The sequence below is a fragment of the Mustela erminea genome, chromosome 7 (assembly GCF_009829155.1).
Source record: "Mustela erminea isolate mMusErm1 chromosome 7, mMusErm1.Pri, whole genome shotgun sequence".
NCBI lineage: Eukaryota > Metazoa > Chordata > Mammalia > Carnivora > Mustelidae > Mustela > Mustela erminea.
Genome location: NC_045620.1, coordinates 117,043,933 through 117,066,210, shown reverse-complemented (window position 1 = coordinate 117,066,210; position 22,278 = coordinate 117,043,933). Strand labels below are relative to the sequence as shown.

The 22,278-nt window shown below is 52.1% G+C and overlaps 1 protein-coding gene across 2 annotated transcripts in view; it reads right to left on the bottom strand.

The window, feature by feature from the left end:
• GALNT14 (polypeptide N-acetylgalactosaminyltransferase 14) overlaps positions 1 to 22,278 on the bottom strand; it is a 212,323-nt gene that overhangs the window by 43,466 nt on the left and 146,579 nt on the right. For both annotated transcript variants that reach the window (XR_004287987.1, XM_032353052.1), the window contains exon 3: positions 2,573 to 2,671. Coding sequence is in view for 1 of the 2 variants with exons in the window: in XM_032353052.1 (XP_032208943.1) it covers positions 2,573 to 2,671 (99 nt within the window). In the remaining variant the exon portion in view is untranslated. The remainder of the gene's footprint in view (positions 1 to 2,572; positions 2,672 to 22,278) is intronic.

Here is a 22,278-nt window from a genome sequence, read left to right as displayed (position 1 = left end):
CCACAGGGTCTTTGAACACCCCCAAATGTCCCAGCGTAATGTCTTCTTTTGGGAAATGGGATAGAACTGCAAACACTGGAAATGTGAAAGATATTTTTAGCCCCGCCCTTACGGATGGTGTCAGTGACCTACACAAGGTCACATGGCTAAGAGGTGGCAAAGGAAGGACTGAACCCCAGGGACCCACAGTCTCTTTTCTTTTGAAAGCCCAGGCGCTGTGCAGATACAGACATAGCTAATGTCTACCAGCCACAGTGGTCAGTCCCTTGGCTGACTAAACCCAAAGCAACTCTGTGTGGTAGCTACGGTCATGATTCCCATTTCCCTGACCAGGCAAATGAGTCGCAGGGAACTTAGAGATGAATAAGATGTAGTCCTTGCCCTAAAGGAGCTCCCTGAAGATGACATCTGGGAAAAATGCCTTAAGTGTTAGAGTTGAGATGGGCAGTAAAGAGCCCAGAAGAAGACCCTAAATGTGTGTGTATATGTATGTGTATCTGTGTTGAGGGGGTGGAGGTGTCTGATGTCAGAGGACTCCTGTAAGGAAGAAGAGAGGCCCGCCCAGAAGGCAAGGGGCCTCTCTCTGATCCTACAGTGTCCTCATGGAAACATCTGGCATACATGCCCAGACATGACCTTGTGGAACAACCACCATGGTGGCAAAGGCAGAGGCTGCCCTAAGTCTGTTCTAGAAACTCTACCTCGTGCCCAGGCAGACCATGACGGCAGTGGGGCTGGGGTCTGGCATTTTGTCAAAGCAATCAGCTCTGACAGTGCACCTGCTCACCCTGCCCAGCCAGGAACCACGCTCTCCCCACACCAGAAAAGACCCAGGTAAATTGGAGGTCCCCAGACCCCTGCCCCTACACACACCCGCTCAGGTTTACAAATCCGAAAGGTACTTTATTCGTCTACCGCGAGGCTCACGGTGACTCCTGACAGTGACTCAGGACATCTTCGCGTTAAGATCTGAAGGCTTTTTGGGAAATCAGGTGCGGATCTCCGGACTGGTGGGGTGAATGCAGCAGGCAGGACAGACAAGGAAAGCAGCTGGCAGAAGGAATGAGCCAGCCAGCTGCCAGGGACATCTGGGCCGCAGACAGAGCTGCCCCTGTGGACACGGGGAAACAATGTGCATTCGGGCAGGCCCATCCCTGCATTTCCATGGGATGCATGGACACTGCACAGAGGACGTTCATTGTAAGTGACAGGTGGCCCCCAAAACCTGGTGCCTGCCATCAGGGTGAGCCTATTACTGACTCCCTCCCACCACCTGGAGCTTCCCTGTCTGTCCCCTGCCAGGAACAAGAAAGTGTGGCTTCGTGATGGAAATGACGAGCAATTTTGCCATGCTTGACTGTACTCTCTAGGCCCTCCCTCCCTGTAGGATCAGCGACCCTGTGCTGTGCTGCCTACTAGACAGGGATGGGCTCATGCAGGCTGTGTGTCCTAGTGGCATGGAGGTATGCATGTGCTCTGTCCCAGGGTCAGCCCCAACACCAGGGCTGCTGAACACCACCCGGAGACCAGCCTTGCCCATGGAGAATGCTGAGAAGAACTGAGGTCAGAGAGCAAGTGTTTGAACCCAGCTTCGCTACCATTGCTGAGCAACAGGAGGCTTTGAATGAGTGTCTCTGAGTTTCAGTTTTCTCAGCTGTAGACTGGGTACAGCAGCAGCCTCACACCTTCCCAGCAGGCATGAGCCCAGGCATGTCTACACACCAGGGGCCTCATGACTAATGGTGACCATTGCCACGATCTGAGATGCCAATGCAGCCCAAGACCCCAAAGAGGAAGGGGGGACAGATGGAGGGAAGGGGAGAGGGGTATGGGAGCTCCAGAGTTACAGAAGGACATGGTATGCAGTAGGGGAGCCGAAACAACCAGGGCCAGGCCCCCAGGGCCCCATCTGTGTTCTGAGGAGAGTTCTGCTGGGAGCTGGTGCTGGGACTTTTGCTTGTCTCAGACTCATGCACGCCATGGGCCAAAAGAAGGATGCACCTGTTAGAGCAAGAGTGGGGCCCAGACTCAGAACTGAGGGCGGGTGGAGAGGCAGAGCGGGGCTGGGGCTGGAACAGAAGGGAGATGGCCAGGAAAGCAAAGGTCAGCCACTGCCCTCGGGCTGCTCTGGTGTGTACCACGGCTCCTGGCCATGTGGGAAGCTGTGGTGAGACGGGTGCTGGGAGAGGCGGCACTTGGCAGACACAAGTTCTAATCCAGCCTGATGCTGGGGTTAGGTATGGACTCCGCCTCGCCAGCCTCCGCAACCTTGGCAGCTGTGGGAGTTAGAACTCATTCCAGAGGCAGTCTAGTACCATGGTCAAGGGCGAGAGCTCCAGGTTCTCTGTGGCTGCCAATGACAGGCAAGCTGCTGAGCAAAGCAGGCCTCTGTCTCTCCCCTATGAGACAGGGTACACGCTCCCCCACAGGAGTGCGGGAAGTGACGGAATGGATGCATGAGTGTATCAGACAATGTGGGCATGGAGTCAGAAATGCCCGATGTTTTTCCTGCAGGGCCATTCCCCCTCCTGAGGGAGGGGCCTGGCAGGGCCAAGGAGGAGGGTCGTCTTACCTGCGGATGGTTCTGAGCAAGGTGGAGCGGGCCTCGTTGTGGAAGGTGATGATGATGCTCGTCGGGGGGAGGTCAGCGCAGTAGACCAGCAGGGTGCATCTGGGGGAGGAAAGGCATGAGGACACATAAGGCCTTGGGGGGCAAAGCAGATCTAAAGGGCTGGAACCAAGGGCACTGCGGCGGTCCCCAGTACAGACAGAGGCCTGGCGTCTGGGGGGACCACCCCAGCTGCACAGCACGGGTAAAGACCCCAGGGCAGGGAGAGCCCAGAATGACTGAAGCTAAATTGCCCACCTCCACAGGGGAACCTGGGCTTGGATCCAAGTTAAGTTAGCATACAGAACATAAACGTGGGACGAGTTCATGCACAGGGACTCCTAGTGGCCACACCAAGCCTCCCTCAAGTCTTGGGCTCTGCTCCCTGGTCTGTGTCCATCCAGGTCAACAGAGGCTTCACCGTGTCCTGGGCCAGCAGCTCCAGCCCATCCCCCACATACTGACTCCTGACCTCCTGCCACACAGGCAGAAATCTGGCAAGTTTAACCAGGCAGAGCCCTAACACCCTGGCACAGACAATAAAACTCCATCTTGAAAAAGCTTTCATTTCCACGTGTCCAGGATCATTTCGTGTGACAATTACATCTGGGGTAATTTCAATTTAATACCTCGCTGCAAGGGAAAATTGTAGCCTGCAGCCCGAAAATTACTATAATAATGAAAATAAACCCGCCAAGTGATGCTGGTGCCACCAGGGACCATCCCTGGGTAAGTGCTTCCTCCTGTTTCCAGCTCTTCCAGGGGCTGTCCAATTACACGGAGTGGTATTAAACGAGGAAGTAAATAACAGACATTTGGGGAGTCAAATGTTTCTTCTCTTCATTTTCTAATTCTGTCCTCGGCTCAGGGCTTTGAGTTTGGGAGTCTGGAGATCCAAGGCTGGACTTCCAGGGCCCCGGGAGCCCGCTGATACCGTTGGCAAAGCAGTGTATGCAAATGTGTGGGTTGTCTGTGGTTTGGTTTTGTTTTTCTCTGGGAAGATGATTCATACTTTTCACTGGATTCTCAAAGAAGTCTGTGGCTGGAAACACTTCATCTCAATCCTAGGCCAACGAGCCTGACGTTCCTTTGGCCTCCCTGAGACTTGAACACGTTCCTCCAAAAGCAAACACTGAACAGGAGAATTTGCGCAGAGAAAGCGGGGTCCTGTGAGCACAGCTGGGCTTGGGTCCCCTGCCAGGAGCCAAGAATTAGGAAAGGAAGGCCCCAGCGGAAAAGATAGTGTAAAGTTAAGTCACGACCTTCAGGCCTTCTCCGTCCCCTCTCTCCCAACCCGCCAAAGACAACGCCTCACCACATCATGTGAGCTCCGTCTACTAAGAAAACCCTCCAGAATCCACTCCTGTTCTGTTGTTCCCATGGGCCCGGCTCCCAGAGTCCTCACTCCTCTCAGGGACCCCTGGGGCAGCCTGCTGACTGGTCTTCCTGCCTCCACCCTCTGCCCCTGCCACTCACATCCTGTCCACCACACAGCTCTGTGCAGGCCTTCCTCTGGCCGGAAGCCCTCAGTGGCTCCTGCTGCAGAAGGTCCAAACTCCCTATCACAGCCCCCTGAGACCTCCCTTGGTGGCAGCATCATTTGCTTCCAGAACTCTCTTTCACTGCTCATCCTAGGACTTCTGCACGGAGCAGTGTCCTTCTTGCTTTCTCCTCCTAATGAGCTCCTACTCATCCTTCGAGACCCAGAGCAAATGTCCCTCCTGCTGTGAAGGCCTTCCCCATTCCCCCCACATAAGCAATGACCTGTCCTTTGTACTCCTGTATTCTGTACAGATCTCTCTTCTAGAACTTTCGGAGATGGGACAGTCTTCCACACCTGACTATGAGTTCTAGGGAACTAGTCCCCTATCTCTAGGAAAGGATGCTTGTCTCTCTCCACGTCCCCAAAACAAGAGTTCAGCATACTAGATGCCCATTCACGGGGAGAGGGAGAAAGAGATTTGGAAAATGCATTCCTAGCTCAGCTGCTGACTTAAGAACTGATGGTTTTTGAAGGTGTGGCCACCAGCATCCCAGAAGGCATCCAGCAAATCTCACCTACTGGTCCTCATGCCTTGCTTTGTTCTGTCCCTCACTGAATCGGGGCTAGCTCCCACAACCAACAGACTATGACGGAAGTGACCGTGGGTGACACCTCCAAGACTAGAAATAGTGCAGGCTCTGCTTTGGCCACCTGGAGGGAAACCAGCCGCTGAGGACACGCAAGCAGACCCGTGGAGAGATGCTCATGCATGGGAGAAGAGAGGCCTCTTGCCCCCACCGCCACCAACTTGCCAGCCACGTGAATGAGACACCCCAGGAGGGAGTCCCCCAATGCTAGCCCAGCCAGCAGATGACAGAAGTCCCATTGGCTCCATGCCGGACCTCCCAGAACTTCAGACCCACAAATACTATGAAGATAAGCAATGATTCCTGTGGTTTTTGGCTACTAAGTTTTGGCAGGGATTTATATGGATTTGTTAACTATCATAAAACGGGAAGGAAAATGTTTGGACATGGCCCCCAGGGAAAAGAGGTCTTGAACTTGCCTATCTTTATATAGAGACCTGAGTTTAAATTAGGAGCAATGAGGGAGAAGGGCGGGAGTCTAGTTGAGATGGACTTGGTTGGTAGGGTGGGGAGGGAGGCCCTCGGCTGCTGTGCTACAGGGGCCGTGACGGTGTGGAGGGCCTTGGGGAGACCCAGGCAGCAGGGGAGGCAGCAGTGAGCATGGTGAGTGCTGAAAGGAAGGAGGTGGATGTCAGGGAGCCGAGGGGTGATCATGTCTTTTCTAGGAAAGTAATAAAGCTGAGAGCTTAGCAGGACCTCATCGTCTCTGTCAGAGGGGAGACAAAAAGAAAGACTGACCCAAGTGACTCCCAAGACCATGACTGGCAGGGCTGGGCCAAGGCGCAGAGGCTGGGCACTACCATGGGGATGGCCAAGGGGCCCCAAACCCCAGCCTTGGTGACGGAAGTTCTTTAGGGCAAGTTGGTGTGGGACGGCGGTAGTGGGAGCCGCTCAGAGAGCCTCCGGGGACAGAGGCCATTTCTCTTGCCTCGGTCAATGCAGCTGGGGGAGGCAGGCGTGTAAATGTACAAGGGCCCAGCAGCACGCACACATGGGCGCCCACAGACCAGAGAGGCAGGCACAATGCTGCCTGGGCTGCTGAAGTCTTCACGGACGAGGAAGTGCTGAATGAAGTAGGGATGGACAGAGAGAAATGGGGTACAGTGTCCCAGCCCTGGCACGGTTCTGTACCCCCAGGTTGAGTGCCGTATGAGACGGTTCATAGAATATTTGCTGGGGGGTCATACCCTACCAACTGGCTGTAGGAGTACGGGCCAGGCACCTCCTCTCCAGCTTGCTGTCTGCTCATCTGTAGGACAGGGGCTGGGCTCTCCTGCATAAGGGAGCACAGGAATCAGAAGCTCTAACTGTAGCTGACCCCAAATAAAGATGGTTGATGTGACAGAACCCCACAAAGACCGTCCTGCAGCATGAGCTCGACTGTGTGGCTGGACATTGAATTGACCTTTCCGAGCCTCCATTTTTCCTTCTGGAAAGTGGAGACAACAATTTTTAACTTGCATAGTTTCCCCCCTAGATTATTACTATGTTGTTAGGGAATAGTCCAAGCTTGACAAGCCCATCGGGGCCGTTATCTTCAAGAGCGAGTTCAAATGTGCAGAGTACTGCTCCCATTGGGTGGTTCTGTCCTGTCTGACAGAAGGTGAGGGGCCCTGAGAGGCCCCGAGGGGTTCGAGGAGGCAGGGAGAGCAAAGCAGCCAGCTTCGGTGTTAGAGAAAGGAAGACGGGCTGTGATGTCAGTCTGAACCCTGACTCCACCGAGAACTGTGCTATGGGCCCTCGGGCACATCGTTTGCCTTCTCAGAGGCTCGGTGTGTCACCTCTGAAATGCAGACAGATACCTCCCTTATAGGCTTGCAGGGAAGACCACAGACTGCAGACAACGGGCGAGGTGTTTAACAGAAGCCGAGTAAATGGCCGCGAGAATTCTTTTTAGCACGGCTCCGGGTGCTGAACCAGCCTCCATAACCTGTTCTGCGCTTAGGGACTAGAACCATGAACTCATGATTCCGAAAAGGAAGGGGCCTTGGAGACGACCCAGTTCAACCTCCTAAACTGGGCAGAACTTGGTGGTGTGACAGGCATTGGTGGGAGGCTGGGCAATCGTGTTCTGGGACCTCATTCCCCTCCCCACCCCTGCAGGATAAAGGCTGGGGGCGGTTCTTATCTAGGGGGCGGCGATCCCCCCAAGAGCTCCAGTGTACACAGGCCCAGGGAGAGTGGGCAGCGGGGCACTGCTCTGACCTCGGTGGCATAGGCAGCCTGGCTCCTTGGACTTCACGGATTCTTCCCTCTGATCCCGGTCACAGAGTTTCCACTGTCTCATCAGACCCCCAAAATAGCTTCTGAGAACCTGCACTCCCCAGAAGAGAGGACCTGGGGGCTCCGAATCTCACTCAGGGTCACATACCTGGAGAATGACTCAGGCGAGCTGAACCCAGGTCCCGTGAATTCTAACTGCCCCCCTGTTACCAACACCCCACCGCCCTGCTTGGGGACATTGGCACTGGCAGCAACAAGGCCGAAAGGCGAAGAAAAATCCTTCGGACTGGACTCCGTGAGGAGTCAGCTCAGAAGTTGGACTCTCTGGGAGAAGGTTCTAAAAGATTAATCAAATGGCAAGATCTATTAGGACTCTGGGGGAATGTCAAAGCTGCCAATGCTGAGATCTGGCGCCCGCAGACGGACGGGAAAGCATGTTTATAATTTATTAAAGATTCAGGGGTTTTACTGGCGAGAAGAGCGAGTGAGCAGGAAAGATTGTGGTGGGGGCAGAGCCCAGAGGAAAGGCGGACCACACAGTGTGGGGAGACTGACGCCAGCCCGCCCGCCGGGGCTGCTGTCCCCACGACCCCACGACATCCTGAATAACGTACACTCCGCTGAGCTCACTCCCCATGTGCAGGTTTTTTTTTTTTTTTTTTTGTTATTGTTGTTCTGTGCTTCTCCTTTTTCTTTATGAAAAATTCAACTGAGGCTCTCAATTTCCCCAAGTTCAGGTGTGTCTTCCTGAACCATCAACTTTTTGAGTGCTTAGTACCACTTACCGGCCGAGACGCTTCCATGGAGCTCCTGAGACACCAGCCCCAGGCGCAGGAAGGAATTTCTTCCCCTTCCATCTCTTTCCAGCTCTCCATCATTGGTCCCTGCTCCCCTACCCACCCCTGCCCCGTCCCTACACTCCAACAGGTGCCAAGGCGGGTATGTCAGAAACATGCTAAGTGAAGGTCGCTGCCATTTCCCATAGAAATGTAATGTGCACATGTTTTCTTTTTTAAAAAAAATTATTATTTTATTTATTTATTTGAGAGAGGGAAAAAGAGAGAGAGCACACACACAAGGAGGCGGGGAGGGGGCCAGGGGGAGAGGGAGAAGCAGACTCCCCACCGCTGAGCTCAAAGCCTGACACAGGACCCTGGGATCACAACCTGAGCCGAAGGCAGATGCTTAACCGACGGAGGCACCCAGGCGCCCCATGCACCTGCCTTTTATTTTGTTGCCAAAGCTCATGAAATGGACAGCTGCCTCTAAGCACTGTTATGATCTCACCATCCCCAACTTATCAGTGGGCAACAGAGGCTCCTGATGGTCCCATGTGGGCCTGCTGGGGCTGGTAACCTGGTCCTCTGACTCCTGGACACACACCTTCCTCCTACAGCATGCTACCTTTATGGAAGAAAAGATATGGCCATAAATGATAACATCTGGTGTTTGACTTTGGAAAGTCAAAGCAGGAGGGAGTGATGGAGAGGCAGACCCAGGGACTCTGATAATAATAATAATTATTGTCACCAAAATGTTGATGGAAAGGAAGGCCCCTGGACTCCCCCACAATTGACAATGGCACCAAGTGAGACAAGAGATGCTCCCGGCGGGGCTGGGGGGGCTCCGATGTCCCAGAGGGGAGATCGAAGGCAGTTAGAAAAAGGGCAAAGGTCACACAGATATGCCGCAGAACGTAATGGAGATCACACAGGCCTGAGGTGGGACACCTGGGTGTGTTACCACTCGGGGGCTTGGCAGCGACTTCCCTTCGCTAAGCCTCAGCTCCTGGTCTACAGGGATAAAAACTCCACCTCATCGTGTTTTTAAAACTACTACTTCAGGGGCGCCTGGGTAGCTCAGTCGGTAAGCGTCTGGCTCTTGGTCTTCACTCAGGTCATGACCTCGGGGTAGGGAGATCAAGCCCCGTGTCGGGCTCCATGCTGTGTGTGGAGCCGGCCAGGGATTCTGTCTCTCCCTCTCTCCCCCGGCATACAACCCCTGCTTGTGGGTGCATGTGCTCGCTCTCTCTCTCCCTCACCAAGTAAATAAATAAATAAATAAATAACAAAAAAATCCCTACTACTCAGTGATGCCTGCTGCTGGGCACTGTGCAGAGCACCTCGTGTATTTAAATGCTCACCACAACCTTATGAGGGGCCACTGCTTGATGGACTCACTCAGGAGGAGACTGAGGCATAGGGAGGTTAAGTAACTTGTAGCCAGTTCAGAGATTTGAACCTAGGCCTGCTAGCTGTCCTCGTCACCATGCCACAACTGTCACCATGCCACTGCCTCTCCACGCCAGCACTGTTCCAAGCACTAGGATATCCAAAAGCCTCCAGCTGCTCTAAGTCCCATCTGTGTGCCCTATGCCCTGAGAACCCATGTGTCCCCACTCAAGTTACCAACCCAAGAAGCAGTTTCTATGGAACTCTAGAACCTAGCTGTTGCAGCCACCTGCCCAGAGGGGAGAGACAGGTTGCTGCTCCTGGGCAGTTAGAGGAGGACAGGGAAATGGCTGACTGAGCCGCCACTGGGGGATCCTGACAGGGACTCCTACTTTCTGCCTGGATGCGGCCAGCAGAGCTGTGATTTCAATGAGGCCCTGGGCGGGGGAGGGACAAACCGTGCACACCTATTTCTAAATAGCTAGTGACCGTGACTCTTACAGTCTTGCCCACGTGGCAGAGGGCAGACTCAGGCAGAGAGAACGAATGGGCTGTCTTCTCTGTGTGTTCCATTTCCCAAGCTCTATAGACTCGAGGGCCAAGAGAAACACAGGCATAGCATGGGGGTGGGGCCCGTTTCCTGGGAGAACACTGTCTGTCCCCGAGGGAGCGACAATTTGAGGATTTCCAGGTGCAGAGGCATGGGGGCACATCCTCTGTCCCTCCCACACTTTTGTCTCATCTCCCCATGTCATGGCTCCAGCCTTGATGAGACCAGCATCTCCTCCCCTCAGTCCCCAGGACACGAACACCCACCCCAAAGCTGATGGGTGTGCAGAAGGATGAGGGGAGCAAAGCTCAAGGCCCAGGGACCTTTCCAGAATGTCAGCTGCCCTGGGACAGGGACAGCGAACATGCTATCTGCATTGAGAATCACAGGTTCTGTATTTAGAGCTGAGAGTTAATACATTTAGAGCTAATACATTCCCGAATCAGTTCTCTGTAAGGAAGCCGGCTCCCAGCCAAGCGGAGAAGGAAGATGGCCAAAAGGTACAAAATGCCAAACCTGCACCTGGCTTCTGGGTTCAAACTCGAGTCTTTAGAAGAGAAAAATGCAAGCAGTATAAAAAGTATGACAACGGTAGAATTAGAAATTCCTTTTAATCTCATTTCATGGGCAACACAGATACACTGTAAGGCATGAAATTTTTATTTCATGTCAATTTCACTGGGATTTCACATGCAGATTAATTTGTTCATCCACATAAACATAGAGTGCTCCTAGGTCTTGCCTCAACAGCTGTCCTCATTTAGGATTACAGAAATCCTGCATCTCATAAATGATACTAAGAATAACAGTGAGATCTGTTACTCCATTGTGCTGCTACATTTTAATTGCTGAACGCATTATTAAATTCCTTTATGCTGGGAAGAGGGTTCGTGGGCCAGGGCTGGGGAATGAGCTTCCCTGAAGCCTGGTCGGGTACTGTGGTGGGCAGCAGACGCCTCCAACTCCCAAGTCCTTGTGGCGTCCCCTCCCCTGGAGCATGGGCTGACCCCGGTGAGCGGCTTCTCAGGAACAGAACACAGCTAAAGTGTTGGGATGCCATGTCTGTGATCAGGTTAGGAAAGATCGGGACATCCATCCTTGTGGCTTATACATGCTGGTGAAGCAAGCTGCCACGCGGGGCTGTCCCACATGGCTAGGAACGAGTGAGCATGGCCTTGGGTCAATAGCTCGTGAGGACTGGAATCCTGCCCAGAACCACACAAGGGAGATGGGATGAGGGTCCAGCCTAGTTTTGCCCTCAGATGCCAGCAGCTCCAGCTGACCCCTGGATTCCCGCCTGGGAGAGCCTGCAGTCAAGGACACACCTGAGCCACGCCTGAATGCCTGATCCCCAGAAACTGAGATAATAAATGTCCTATTAAGCTACTAAATTGTGGGTAATTTGTTATGCAACAAGAGACAATGAATATAGGTACCTGAAGAAACAAGGTTAGCAGCATTTCTCACTCCCTGGAGGTCAATGATAAATCCTCTTGGGCAGTTGGTAGCTGACCCCACAAGTCCTTCCAGAGCCCCTACAGGACCCTCTGGTGGTGGATGCCCGAGGGCCCTACACACACAGAAAAGTTCTCCAGTAGTACCTTTTGGGCTTGTCCCAATCTTTATAGATTCAATTCCCTTAATATGAACCATACAATACATAAGAGGTTGTCTCTTTGCTCACTTCTCCCAGGGATGGGAGTTGCCGCTGTCAGTCCAGCTCAGGACCTGCCATTCATTTCTTCCTCCTCAGGGCATCCCCCTGGATTTCTCAGCCACCGACTCCCTGTGGCATCACATTTCTAAGACAATCTACATGTTGACCCTGAGAGGGCACTTCCACCAACAGATTAACGGCTGCCCATAGATCAGAACAGTGTTTCCAGAAAAGAGCTCTACAAGCCCATTTTCCTGGCAAATGTAAGAAGTCCCCCAGGCATCTCTGCTGACAGACTGGGATGCTCACTGGGGAAAGAGGGCACCATGATATAAAAGGCCATGATATTGTACACCTGGGTAGCTCTTTGTTTTGGGTCAGGTCATGATCTTGCGGTCGTGGGATCGAGCCCTGCATCAGGCTCTGCACTCAGCATGGAGTCCGCTTTGGTTTCTCCTTTCCTCTCCCTCCTGTTCCTTCTCTCTCTCTCTCACTCTTTCAAGAAAAAAAAAAAAAAAGAGGCCATGATATCTGGATTCCCCTAAAGGCCCAGCCTCCACTTCTACTTTGTTCTGCAGCCCTTGGCATCTGGAAGACCTTTCTCTCCTGGACTCCAGACAAACCCCTGAGTTGCTGCAACACTAGGAAGTACCACAGAGAGCATCTGGCTGGGCGCCCCCTACACTGGCAGCTGGTGGACAGTGTCTCCAGGAGAAGCCTATGCCTGCTCTCTGAACACAGTTGGCACAAGTCAAGTCAGTTGGGCAAATGAGAAATACTGGAAAACTGCTAGATCACCTTTCTGGTGATCGCCAATACACATGAACGTGTTACAGGTTCTGAGACCTGCTAGCCTACTGTTTACCCAGCTTTGATCTCAAAACCTGCCCCTGCCCACCCGTGCATTTTTTCTTTTCTTCTAGCACACAACGCCTTACACATAGCGGGAATGTGCATGTTTACCGGATATACAGGGAGGACTGTGTGGGACACAGGTTTAGAACACATTGCTTCCGGCTCCCTCTATATTCACTGATGAGGAAATTGAGGCCCGTAACAGTGAACTGATCTTCCCAAGGCCACCCTGCTAGTTAGTGGTCCAGCAAGGACCTTCTGGGCCTTACCACTGAACCTGCACTTTCCTTCAAGGAACCAAGCTTGGGGCCCCTGTCAGAGGACTCAGAGAGGCCCCAGGCTCCAGTCCACATAGGGTTTCTGCTCACTTCTGCCTTCCAGTGCCCTCTCACCCCCTCTCCCTACCAAATCCTACTACCAACATCCCCACTGCTCCTCCATGTCGCTAAACTAATGGAAACTTCTCAGTCTTTGCTTTACTTGTTACCTCTGTAAAATGCGACATGGAGGGTCACACATTTTATTAAATACTTGGTTCTTTGCCCTTGGCTTTGGTGAAATTATCCTCTCCTTAGGCTGTCTCTTCTGGGTTTTCCTCTTCTTTCCCTCATCTGAAATTCTAGTGTCCCCTGCAAATCTAGTAAACCATCTTCTTCTCAGTCTTACTTCTATTTGGACTACTCAACTTTTTCCCAAGGCTTCAATTTCCTATCTATTTGCTAATGACCCCAACCTTATTCCTAATCCTAAAGAGCACCTTCCCTTGGAGGTCCCCATGAGGTGACCTCTTCACCTACACTCTGCCTTCAGCACCTTGGCCAAGTCTGCTGTGCCTTATTCCCCAACCCACCATCTATCATGTGCCCAAATCCAAGAGATATTCTCAAATCCTGCCTCTCCCCAGCCCCCTAACCTAACTAAAGGCCTAGGCCTGTCAATCCCTCTTACCTAACTCATGACCTGGCTGTTTCTTCACATTCCTATCATGTCTTGTCTGCATTACTGCAGCAACTTCTCAGCCAGCTTTATCCCCTTACAATCTATCCAGCATGCTGCAGCTAAAAGGATCTTTCCAAACTGCAAATTTTTAACATGTTTCAATGCTACCTAACTGCTTGCAAAATGAAGTTGAAACCCTTAATCACAGCTTCCTATCCTAGTGACCCAGTACCACTTCTGACTTCTCACCTGCATGCTCCAAGTTTTGGCCAGGTTCTGCCTGACCCACTCTTCTTTCTATGGACCTCTACAGGCATGGCCTCCCTCCCCGTGTCTGAGATGCACTTTCCTCTCTTTCAAGGTCAGGCAATTTTCTGTTCTTCTAATCTTGGCTTGGAAGTTACTTTCCCTGGAAAGCATTTCTTGATCTCCCCAGGCTTTTCCAAGGTGCTCTCCGAGGACATCCTCGTAATCAATTACCAAACATTGTGAACTTACTTATCTTCCCCTCTACTATTGGCTGCACCGAAGGCAAGGACTCATTTGTAGTTGGGACCTCAGAACCTAACACATAAGGCATACAACACAGGTCTGAGGAATGAGTGGATGCATCCGTGAGGGAGGAAGCAGGTGGGCGCCCACTGAGAAGTTGGAGGGGACAGCGTTCCTTGACAAGTTATGAGTTACACCAGCTCGAGGGAACTCCTGAGTTCTAAGCTGAGCAAGGTCTCAAGGTCAATCATACAGAGAAGAGAGACCAAACAAGTCACTAAGACCGAAGTTGGAATATGGAACCTCGGTGGCACAAACAGGGAGCCTTGCATGGAGGGTGTCCTGGGAGACACCGGGGACAGTCATCTGATGCCTGTGGAGAGCTCTGACATGTTGGATTTGGAAATATCCATCTGTATTTAAAGAGCCTAGATGTTCTCCTTGTTTACCAAAGTCCCAGGGACGATGAACACTGTTCATGGAGGTGAAAACACTGTTCATCAAGATGTCCATTGAACAGTGTTCAAGGATGATGAACACTTGCTCTCTCAAGTAAGGGGAGACAGACTGAATCCTACCTGGACGGGGTTGCCAGACATGGTTCGGACACCCTCCTCGTCCAGACCCACACTGTCCAATGCGGTAGCTACTGGGCATTGGAGTGTGAAATATGTGCAAGATGGCAAAGACTTTGGATGAAAAAGAATGTAAAATAACTCATCATACTCACTGTATGTCAAAATGGTCATATTTGGGTGTACTGAGTTAAAAGGTATTATTAAAATTAATTTCACTTGTTTCTTTTGCTTTTTAAAACATGACTACTAGAAGATTTCACGTTGCCTACGTGACTTACGTCTATTTCTAACACACATCATTGTCCTAGATATTCCTCAAGCTTAGCTTGTATACAATCCAATTTCAGATTTCACCCTTAGTGCCAGACAATGGTTTCTAGATGCTGGGTTCTTTCATATGAGTAAAATAAAACCTTAAAAAATTTATAAAGACCATTATTAGGTTTGCAACATTTTGTGGGAGAGAACATATTTTAAAAATCCCATCATCTAATATCATCCTTTCATAAAAGGCTGTTTAAACACTAGAAAAGGCTGCAATTTCAGAACCATTAAAAACCCTTTAAATTGTAGAATTAAGCTTTAAGAACATCTCACTCACGGTATCCCCTCTTGCCCCAACACCAAGGATCAGATTTGTACTAATTCACACGTGAAAGTACAGCTCAGAGGTCTGCCCACTAAATTATGACGTGCCTGGGTTCTACACCCCCTCCCCCCGCCACCTCATGTGCCATGCACACTGAACACGGAAGACAGGAAGCTCTACTCTTTGCTCCAGAACCAACAGCCCCAAGTCTGTTCGTGGGGCTGCTGAGCCTCACAGCTCGCGATGGTTTTTATGATCTCAGGTCCCCATTTATCTCCTCACGTACTTTTGCTGCCTGTGCAACTGGCTCAGAACTCACATCCGACTGGGGGATGCGGATACGTCAGGCTAAACTTAGGCCTTCTGGAAACCGCCAATTCTCCCCACTAGAGAGGACCCCCTTGTTGGCCCAGACAACTGATTTTGCTCCGTTACGTGGACTAGCTTCTTTGAAACGAGTGGGAGCCCGGAGTTTGGGGGAAGCCACAGGGAGGAAGCAGGACCGTCCCTCCAGGAAGCGTGACGGCTCTCGGGACACAGCCAAGAGGCTTCTCTCGGGACATTGCCAGGACCTGCGTTCGCCAGTACCAAGCACCACCCAGATGGCAGCCGCGTGCGCCTGTGCTCGTGTGCTTAATGTGTGCGTGCACACACGTGGGGGGGTGATGTTCTCAAAAGACAAAGGCGGAGTGTAGCGGGGACCAGGAAGTGTGGAGCTGGGCCAAGGCCTAATTTTGCAATGTTTCTGAAAAAGATTTCCTCAGTGTCTGGGACAAGGGTTCCTTCAAGTCTTATTTTAGCCCTGCTGGAATCACGTTACACAATAGTAATAACACACAACACCTACTGACCCCTGGTTCTGCCTCAGGTCTTCTCCCAAGAGCTTGAGATCTGCACAGTGACTCTCTGAAGTCCTCCTCTCTCATCGCAGAGGGGACTGTGAGGGCAGGTCAGTGAGCGGCAGAGCCTCGAGATAAAACCAGATGGGCCGGCTCCCAACTCTGTGCTCTCACATGCTCGTCTTGGGGACCCCTGGATGGTCATGTGAGTCAGTGGCTCCCGGCCTTTCTCTCACCTTTCTCCCTGCCTTTGGTCTTGAAGGACACATGCTAGAATGTTCTGGAAAGATGGAAAAAACACAAGTCTGGGCTGTCCCTCACCTGCTAAAGAATAGCAGTTCCCTTTGATGCTCCCTGAGCAATTCCCTGATATTTCTCAGACTCTCCAGCTCAAGGATCAGAGAATAGTCAGTCCTTCCTTTTACCTTTTGCCTTCAATCCTCAGACTGAAGCAGCTGGGATAAAACCTGTAGCCCTAGTGAATCCAGGGTTGCAGCCACTGAGCTCAGGGACCATCTGCTTGAGGGCCAAGTGTTCCCCACTTCTTCTCCTGCGGACTCACAACAGTGTGCCCTTCTGGAAGGTCCGAAGGGGGAGGTAAAAAGCAAAGGCTTCTCACAGCTTCCCAAGCTCTCCTCCTAGCCAGTTCATTCATCTATCCATCCTGAGTCGTCCTGCCCCACATTCTGCCTCCTTTATTCTCACTTCTGCCCGCCCAAGCTGGGTCTGCACCCTTGCAAAGCCCCCTGACTGTTCTTGCCTGCAGAGCCACCCCAACATCTCCTCCCTCCCTGCTCTCCCTAGCCTCACTTGGGTCCTTGAAGCCAAGCCCTGACCGCATCCCAAGGCCCCCCAATCACACTAACCCCCAGCCCTGCCCCATAACTCCCCTGCCTGAGCCTTCCAGTCCTGCTAACCTGGTCCATTCATTTCTCCCTTGAGCACGACCTCCACACGCCTCCCCATCCCCCACACCCCATCTTCTTGTCCAGGGCTGCCTAAATGCCAGCCTTATGCCCACCCACGTCAGCGTCCCCTACCACATTTCTCATGGGAGTTACTCCCCTGTCTGCAAAGCTGTGCTGTCTTCTCCATGGGCGGGACCCACTTTCCTAATTCTTTACATTTCTTAAGGGCAACTTAGTCAACCGACTGGAGTCGATGTCCTCATCTCTCAACCAGAATCACAGCAAGGTTGCTGGGCTGGGAGAACACATACAAGGTGCCTGCCACGTGCCAGGGGAATACTTTGATCAATAAACATTGGCTGATTATGGTCCTGAATTTATGGGCTAACACGGAGAATCCTTTGTTGAGTGAAGGTGGGTTTACATTTCCCAGGATTTGATTTTCTCCCTCTGTTTCAAGGATTCTTTCCCCATACCTGTGCTCCCAAAGCCTCATGTTTTCAGGAGACAGTTTGACAGGGAAGCCAACGAGGTACGCTTTGGGTCCGCAGTCCCTCAACCTGTACCGATGAGAGGCTATGTGTCAGGCACGCTGCCGGCACACCTTCACCCGGTCACTCTGGGTCATGGGGCGGAGGGGTGGGGAAGATGGATGTGTGCCCCTGGGGTAATGAGTGCTCACAGTGAGCATGGGAGTGAGGGGGAGCCATTGAACTCGGGGAGGGGGAGGGGGTGAGACGTCTTCTTGGAAAAGACCCTCTTCACCCCACCCCAGGTTCCTGAAAGATGAAGGCGTGCCCTGCGCAGACAGAGCAGCGCAGATGAAAAGCCATGATGCCTTGAGCACCGTCAGGGAGCCACAGCCCCTGACTAGCTGGGGTGGACCAGCCTTCCGGGAGAAGCAAGCCAACGACATTAGAAGGATTTTAGATGGGAAGCCAAGTGTCTGCATTTAGAAAGATCTCCATGGAGGAAAAGGAGAGGACAGACTGGTCGGGGCCAGATGCATGGTGGAGGGCGGTGGGGGCTGCCACAGAAGTCACCCTGGTGAGAGGGGTCCCAGCCGCTGAGGATCAAGCAAGGCCAAGGTCCAAGGGCTATGTAGGAGGCACACTCAACGGAATGAGGGTGGGCCAAGTCAGACTCCGAAGGTGTAGGCTTGGGTCCAAGGTCAACAGTGGGAGCTGTCCTGAGGTGGAACGGGTGAGAGCAAAGTAGATGCCTGCTGTCTCCAGAGGTGGTACAGGCAGGCTCGGTGAGGCTTGGGGTAAGGAATAAATGATGTGTCCAGGGGTGCTGCGTGGCTCAGTAGGTGAACGCCCAACTCCTGATTTCAGCTCAGGTCATGAACTTGGGGTTGTGGGATGGAGCCCCATATCAGGCTCCATGCTCAGCTCAGAATCTGCTAGAGATTCTCCCTCTCCCTGTGCCCCTCCCTCTGCTCTCTCTAACAAATTAATAAAATTAAAAAAAAAAAAAAAAGCTGTGTCCATATGATGCATCAAGGGGAGACGTGGCAGAGCAGGGAAGGAGAGCAGAGGAACGATGCCGGCTCTGGCCGCTGTCAGGGTGATGGGAGAGGGTCAGGTGGCGGCAGGAGGTGAGAGCTGTCCAGAACCCCTGTTTCAGTCAAATATCAGGGTTCCCCTGCTGCACCAGGGACACCAAGGACAACCACAGGGACATTAGCTGACCGTGCCCTTGCTGGCCCAGACCGAACCCTGCTGCTACGGGACTCCACAGGGCCCCCTTCTTCTGTCACATTGTGCCTTACTTCAGCTGCTTTTCCAGCCGCCCCCAGGCCCACCGCTCGCGTCACTCCATCCCACTGTCTGTCACCCTGGCCAGCACCGGCTTTCCACAGCCACCCGCCCCCCAGCTGTCACCTCCTCTGCTCTTTTCATCTGCTGTCAGACACAGTTCTGCTTCCTGGCCCCCGGCCCTGAAATCACTCCCTCTGCTGGCCTTGGCTTCTCTCCCCACTATTTTAAAAGTACACATTTCACCAGACGCGGCATCGCGCTTGCCTCATTGCTTATTTTGCGCTCGGGTTTTTTTAAGTTAAGTTTGACATTCAGGCAAGTGAAGTGTTTCGGCGCCAGGAGCCAAGGCTGAGAGGCAGGAAGCGCCGAGCAGAACTTCTCTGCCCGCACCCTCCCCACCCCCGCACCCCCCTGTTCCTGGAGCACACCCCAGCTCAGAGGTGGGGGACTGGGCACAGAGCCAGGGCCTCTCCAAACTCATTCACGTAGCTCCTTGCTCCTTCAGGGCCGGCCCCCGCTCTGCCCTGCCTCCCAGGCCTGCTGTCGAGCCTCGGTAAGATCCCCGGGTCTGGGTGCTCCCAGGGATCCTGGGACTCGGGCCACCGGACACTCAGCACAGCAGCTAACAGACAGAGCTGACCCGGGGCTAAAGACTGTGCTTGGCCTCTGGCATGGATTATTTCCCTCCCCCTGAGGGCAACCCTGGCTTTTACTATTATTTCCATTTCAAGATGAGGCACTGGGGCTTGGGGAGCTTGAGTAACTCGCCCAAGGAGCAGCTGATACATGATAGGCAACCCCGATCTCAAAGCCCACGGGGCTAGGATGCCTCGCCCTGCCACTCCTTAACCAGCTATGGTGCCAGGGCTCCTTTAGCGCTGCTAAGAAAGGGATGTGGGGGGTGGGCATCTGGGTGGCTCAGTCATTAAGTGTCTGCCTTTGGCTCAGGTCATGATCCCAGGGTCCTGAGATCGAGCCCCGCATCCAGTGGGAAGAGGGCTTTTCCCCTCTCCTGCTCCCCCACTTACATTCCCTCACTTGTCTCTGTCTCTGTCTCTGTCAAATACATAAATAAATAAATAAATCCTTTTTTTTTTTTTTTTTTTTTTTTTTAAAGGGACGTGAGAAGGCTCTGTGCAGTCTCCTGGAGCTACAAGGTGTGGTTACTCTTACACTGAGCATGGCCAAGGTTCAAATTTTTTTTTTTTCCCAAGGTTCAGATTTTACTGAGGAATTGTACCAGGTGCCCCAGCCCCTCAGGAGGACCCGGGGCCCGTCCTGCCAGCCCCGTCTCTTTCTGGCATTAGAGGTGCAGAGAAGGGGCACGTCACCCCAGCCGATGGTTCTTCAAAGCGCTGGGGGGTAACGGGAACCCAACACGACAACATTCTGTGGTATAAAGGGAGAAAGTTCACATGTTCCGACACCTTATTCCACGCTGAAAACCGTGGGCAGGTCCCCAGTTTTCAGTCAAGCCGCCATCCTTGGGACGCGCCCACTCCAGGAACAAATAGCTCTGTTGTTGGAAGATGGTATCAAGGCAGCTTACGCTGGCATCTCAAGCTGGGTGGGGGGTCTGAGGACCTCCACCCAGGGGAAGGCATAAGGGCGCAAAGAAATGGGCAAGCCGGCCATAAAGGACAGCTCTTGTAGTCCTGCAGGCCCTTGAGTCTCCTTAGGAAGAGAAGTGTGTGAGGGGAAGGATTCATCCAGGGCCGTGGTGGCGGGGGGGTGTGCTGCTGAGCTGGAGGGAGTCGTGCTTCTGGAAATAGCCTCCAATCAGATTCAGTCCCTCAGTCAGTTCTTGCACATTCTTATCAGCACCAGTATTTTCAACCAGCAGACAAGGCTGGAAGTGACCTTAATAATCATCTCTGAGCTACGTCTCTCTTCTTACCTGTGAGGAAACAGACACACTGAGGGCTGAAGTGTTGGGCACTATCTTAGACAGGACCCATGGCTTCTCACGCTCTGTCTAGTGGCTTCCCTCCCGTTTATCGTGCACCACCATGATGTGGGAGAATATGACATAAACACTCTGTAGAGAAATTATTGAGGACAGACTAAGAGTCAGGCGTTGTGCTTCGTTCTTGGGCAAAGGGCCTAGAGAGGTAAAGAGAAGCAGGTGTGAAATGCTTGACTGGCGACTGGCGTGGCCCACGAACTTCTGAAAGGTGCCCTGCCTCAGTGATCAGGGAAAGGTGAACCCCAGCCACAGGAAGATACCACGACTCAGCCTCTCAAAGGCTCAAGTGAAACAGACAACAGCCAGTGACTGACCACAAAGATGTGGAGCCATAGAACTCTCAGACACATACACAGCGGGTGGGGTTGACATGCGTGTTCACCAAAAGACAAGTACAAGATTAATCAAAGGAACGTGGTTCATCAGAGCCCCACACTGGAAAAACCCCAAACGAGGATTAACAGTGGAACAGATACATAAATTGCAATAGACTCACACTAAGGAATACTACACAGCAGTGAAAATAAATACACCACATCTCGGAAAACATGGCTGGTTTCACACACTTAATTTTGAGGGAAGCCAGACACACAAGAGCACATACTGTGTGAGTCTGTTTATTTAAAGTTCAAAAATAAGCAATGCCAGACTCTGGCAGTTGAAGTTGGGACAGTGTTACCTACAGTGGGGAGTGCTACAACAGGGTGCTTCTGGCAAACTAACAGTCACCCTTCCCTTGATGGAGGTGCTTGATGTAGGAATGCGGGAGTGTTCTCTCTGGAAATTTCTTCAAGCGGCATATGTATGAAGTGTCAACCTTTCTGTACGTATGTGGGACTCTGATTCTAAGTAAGACGAAGAGAGGTTCTGGATCTTGAGGAATATTTTGGTCTTGCAGACATATTTCAAAAGTCACGGAAGTGAAAGGATTCAATATAGCCCACGATCAGAGGCAAGAGCCACAGCCAAACTCTGTATTGCTTTCTCTTCCCCCGAGCACTCCAGCTGTCTAGCACTAAAGAGAACATTCCAGGATGCACAGTGGAAGTCCAGGGTCTCCTCTTCAGCCTTCTGCTTTCTTAAAAATGTATATTCCAAAGGCAATGGGGGAAAAAAGGATAACTTAGAGGAGACAGCCATGATGGCACCTTCTCCTTGGTGTTACTGGCCCCCAAGTCCACGGGCCAGGGCTTGTTTTCAAGGCTAGTAAAGGGAACATTCTTCCCAGGGGAGTGGCCCTCTGGTGAGAAGGGATGGGTGGCCTGCGGAGGGCAGTGAGGAGCTCCCAGTCACCCAGCTGGCAGATTTGCCTCCTTGAGGAAGCCCCATGAGAGCAAGTGTTTGGACTGCTTATTGACGGATATGTCCCGGTGTGAAAATGAGTAAAGGAAACCTCAGGCTGTCTTTGCCTGCAGCCAATGAGAAGCTGCCACCACTTCAAACTCTTTCCTCCAATGAACGTTTGTTCCGAACGACCCCTCCGACTTCCTTCTTTCTCCCACTGGAGGACGCTCTCCCCTTCGTTCTCCAGACTTGCCTGTCTATAGATTATAGACCCCAAACTGTGATATCTCTGCTCTTCCTGAGCAAACTCATTTGCTGCTTGACACCTTTGTTGTTCAATTTTTAAGGTTAACACCTACTAACCTAAGACTCAATAATTGGCAGGATAAATTCTACAAGGGAAATATTTAATTCCAAACCAGTTTCCCAATTCTGGGCACTGACACACTTCTCTGTATCTTTCCACATTCCTTTCCATCATCTCCTTCCTCAGGCAACATGTAATAAAGGAGGCAAACCCAGGGGGGAGAGAGGGAAATGTGCCTCCACAGTTAAAACCATTTAGTGCCTTTCAAGGCACACAGGTTCTTCTTGGTCTTGGCGACAGAACACAAGAAACTACTGACTCCGTCAGCTGCCTGAAATATGTTATATCCATGCCCCAAGCAAAGCTCAAATCGAAGTATCATACTATCTCAACTGGGAAACAGAACCTTCACACATCAT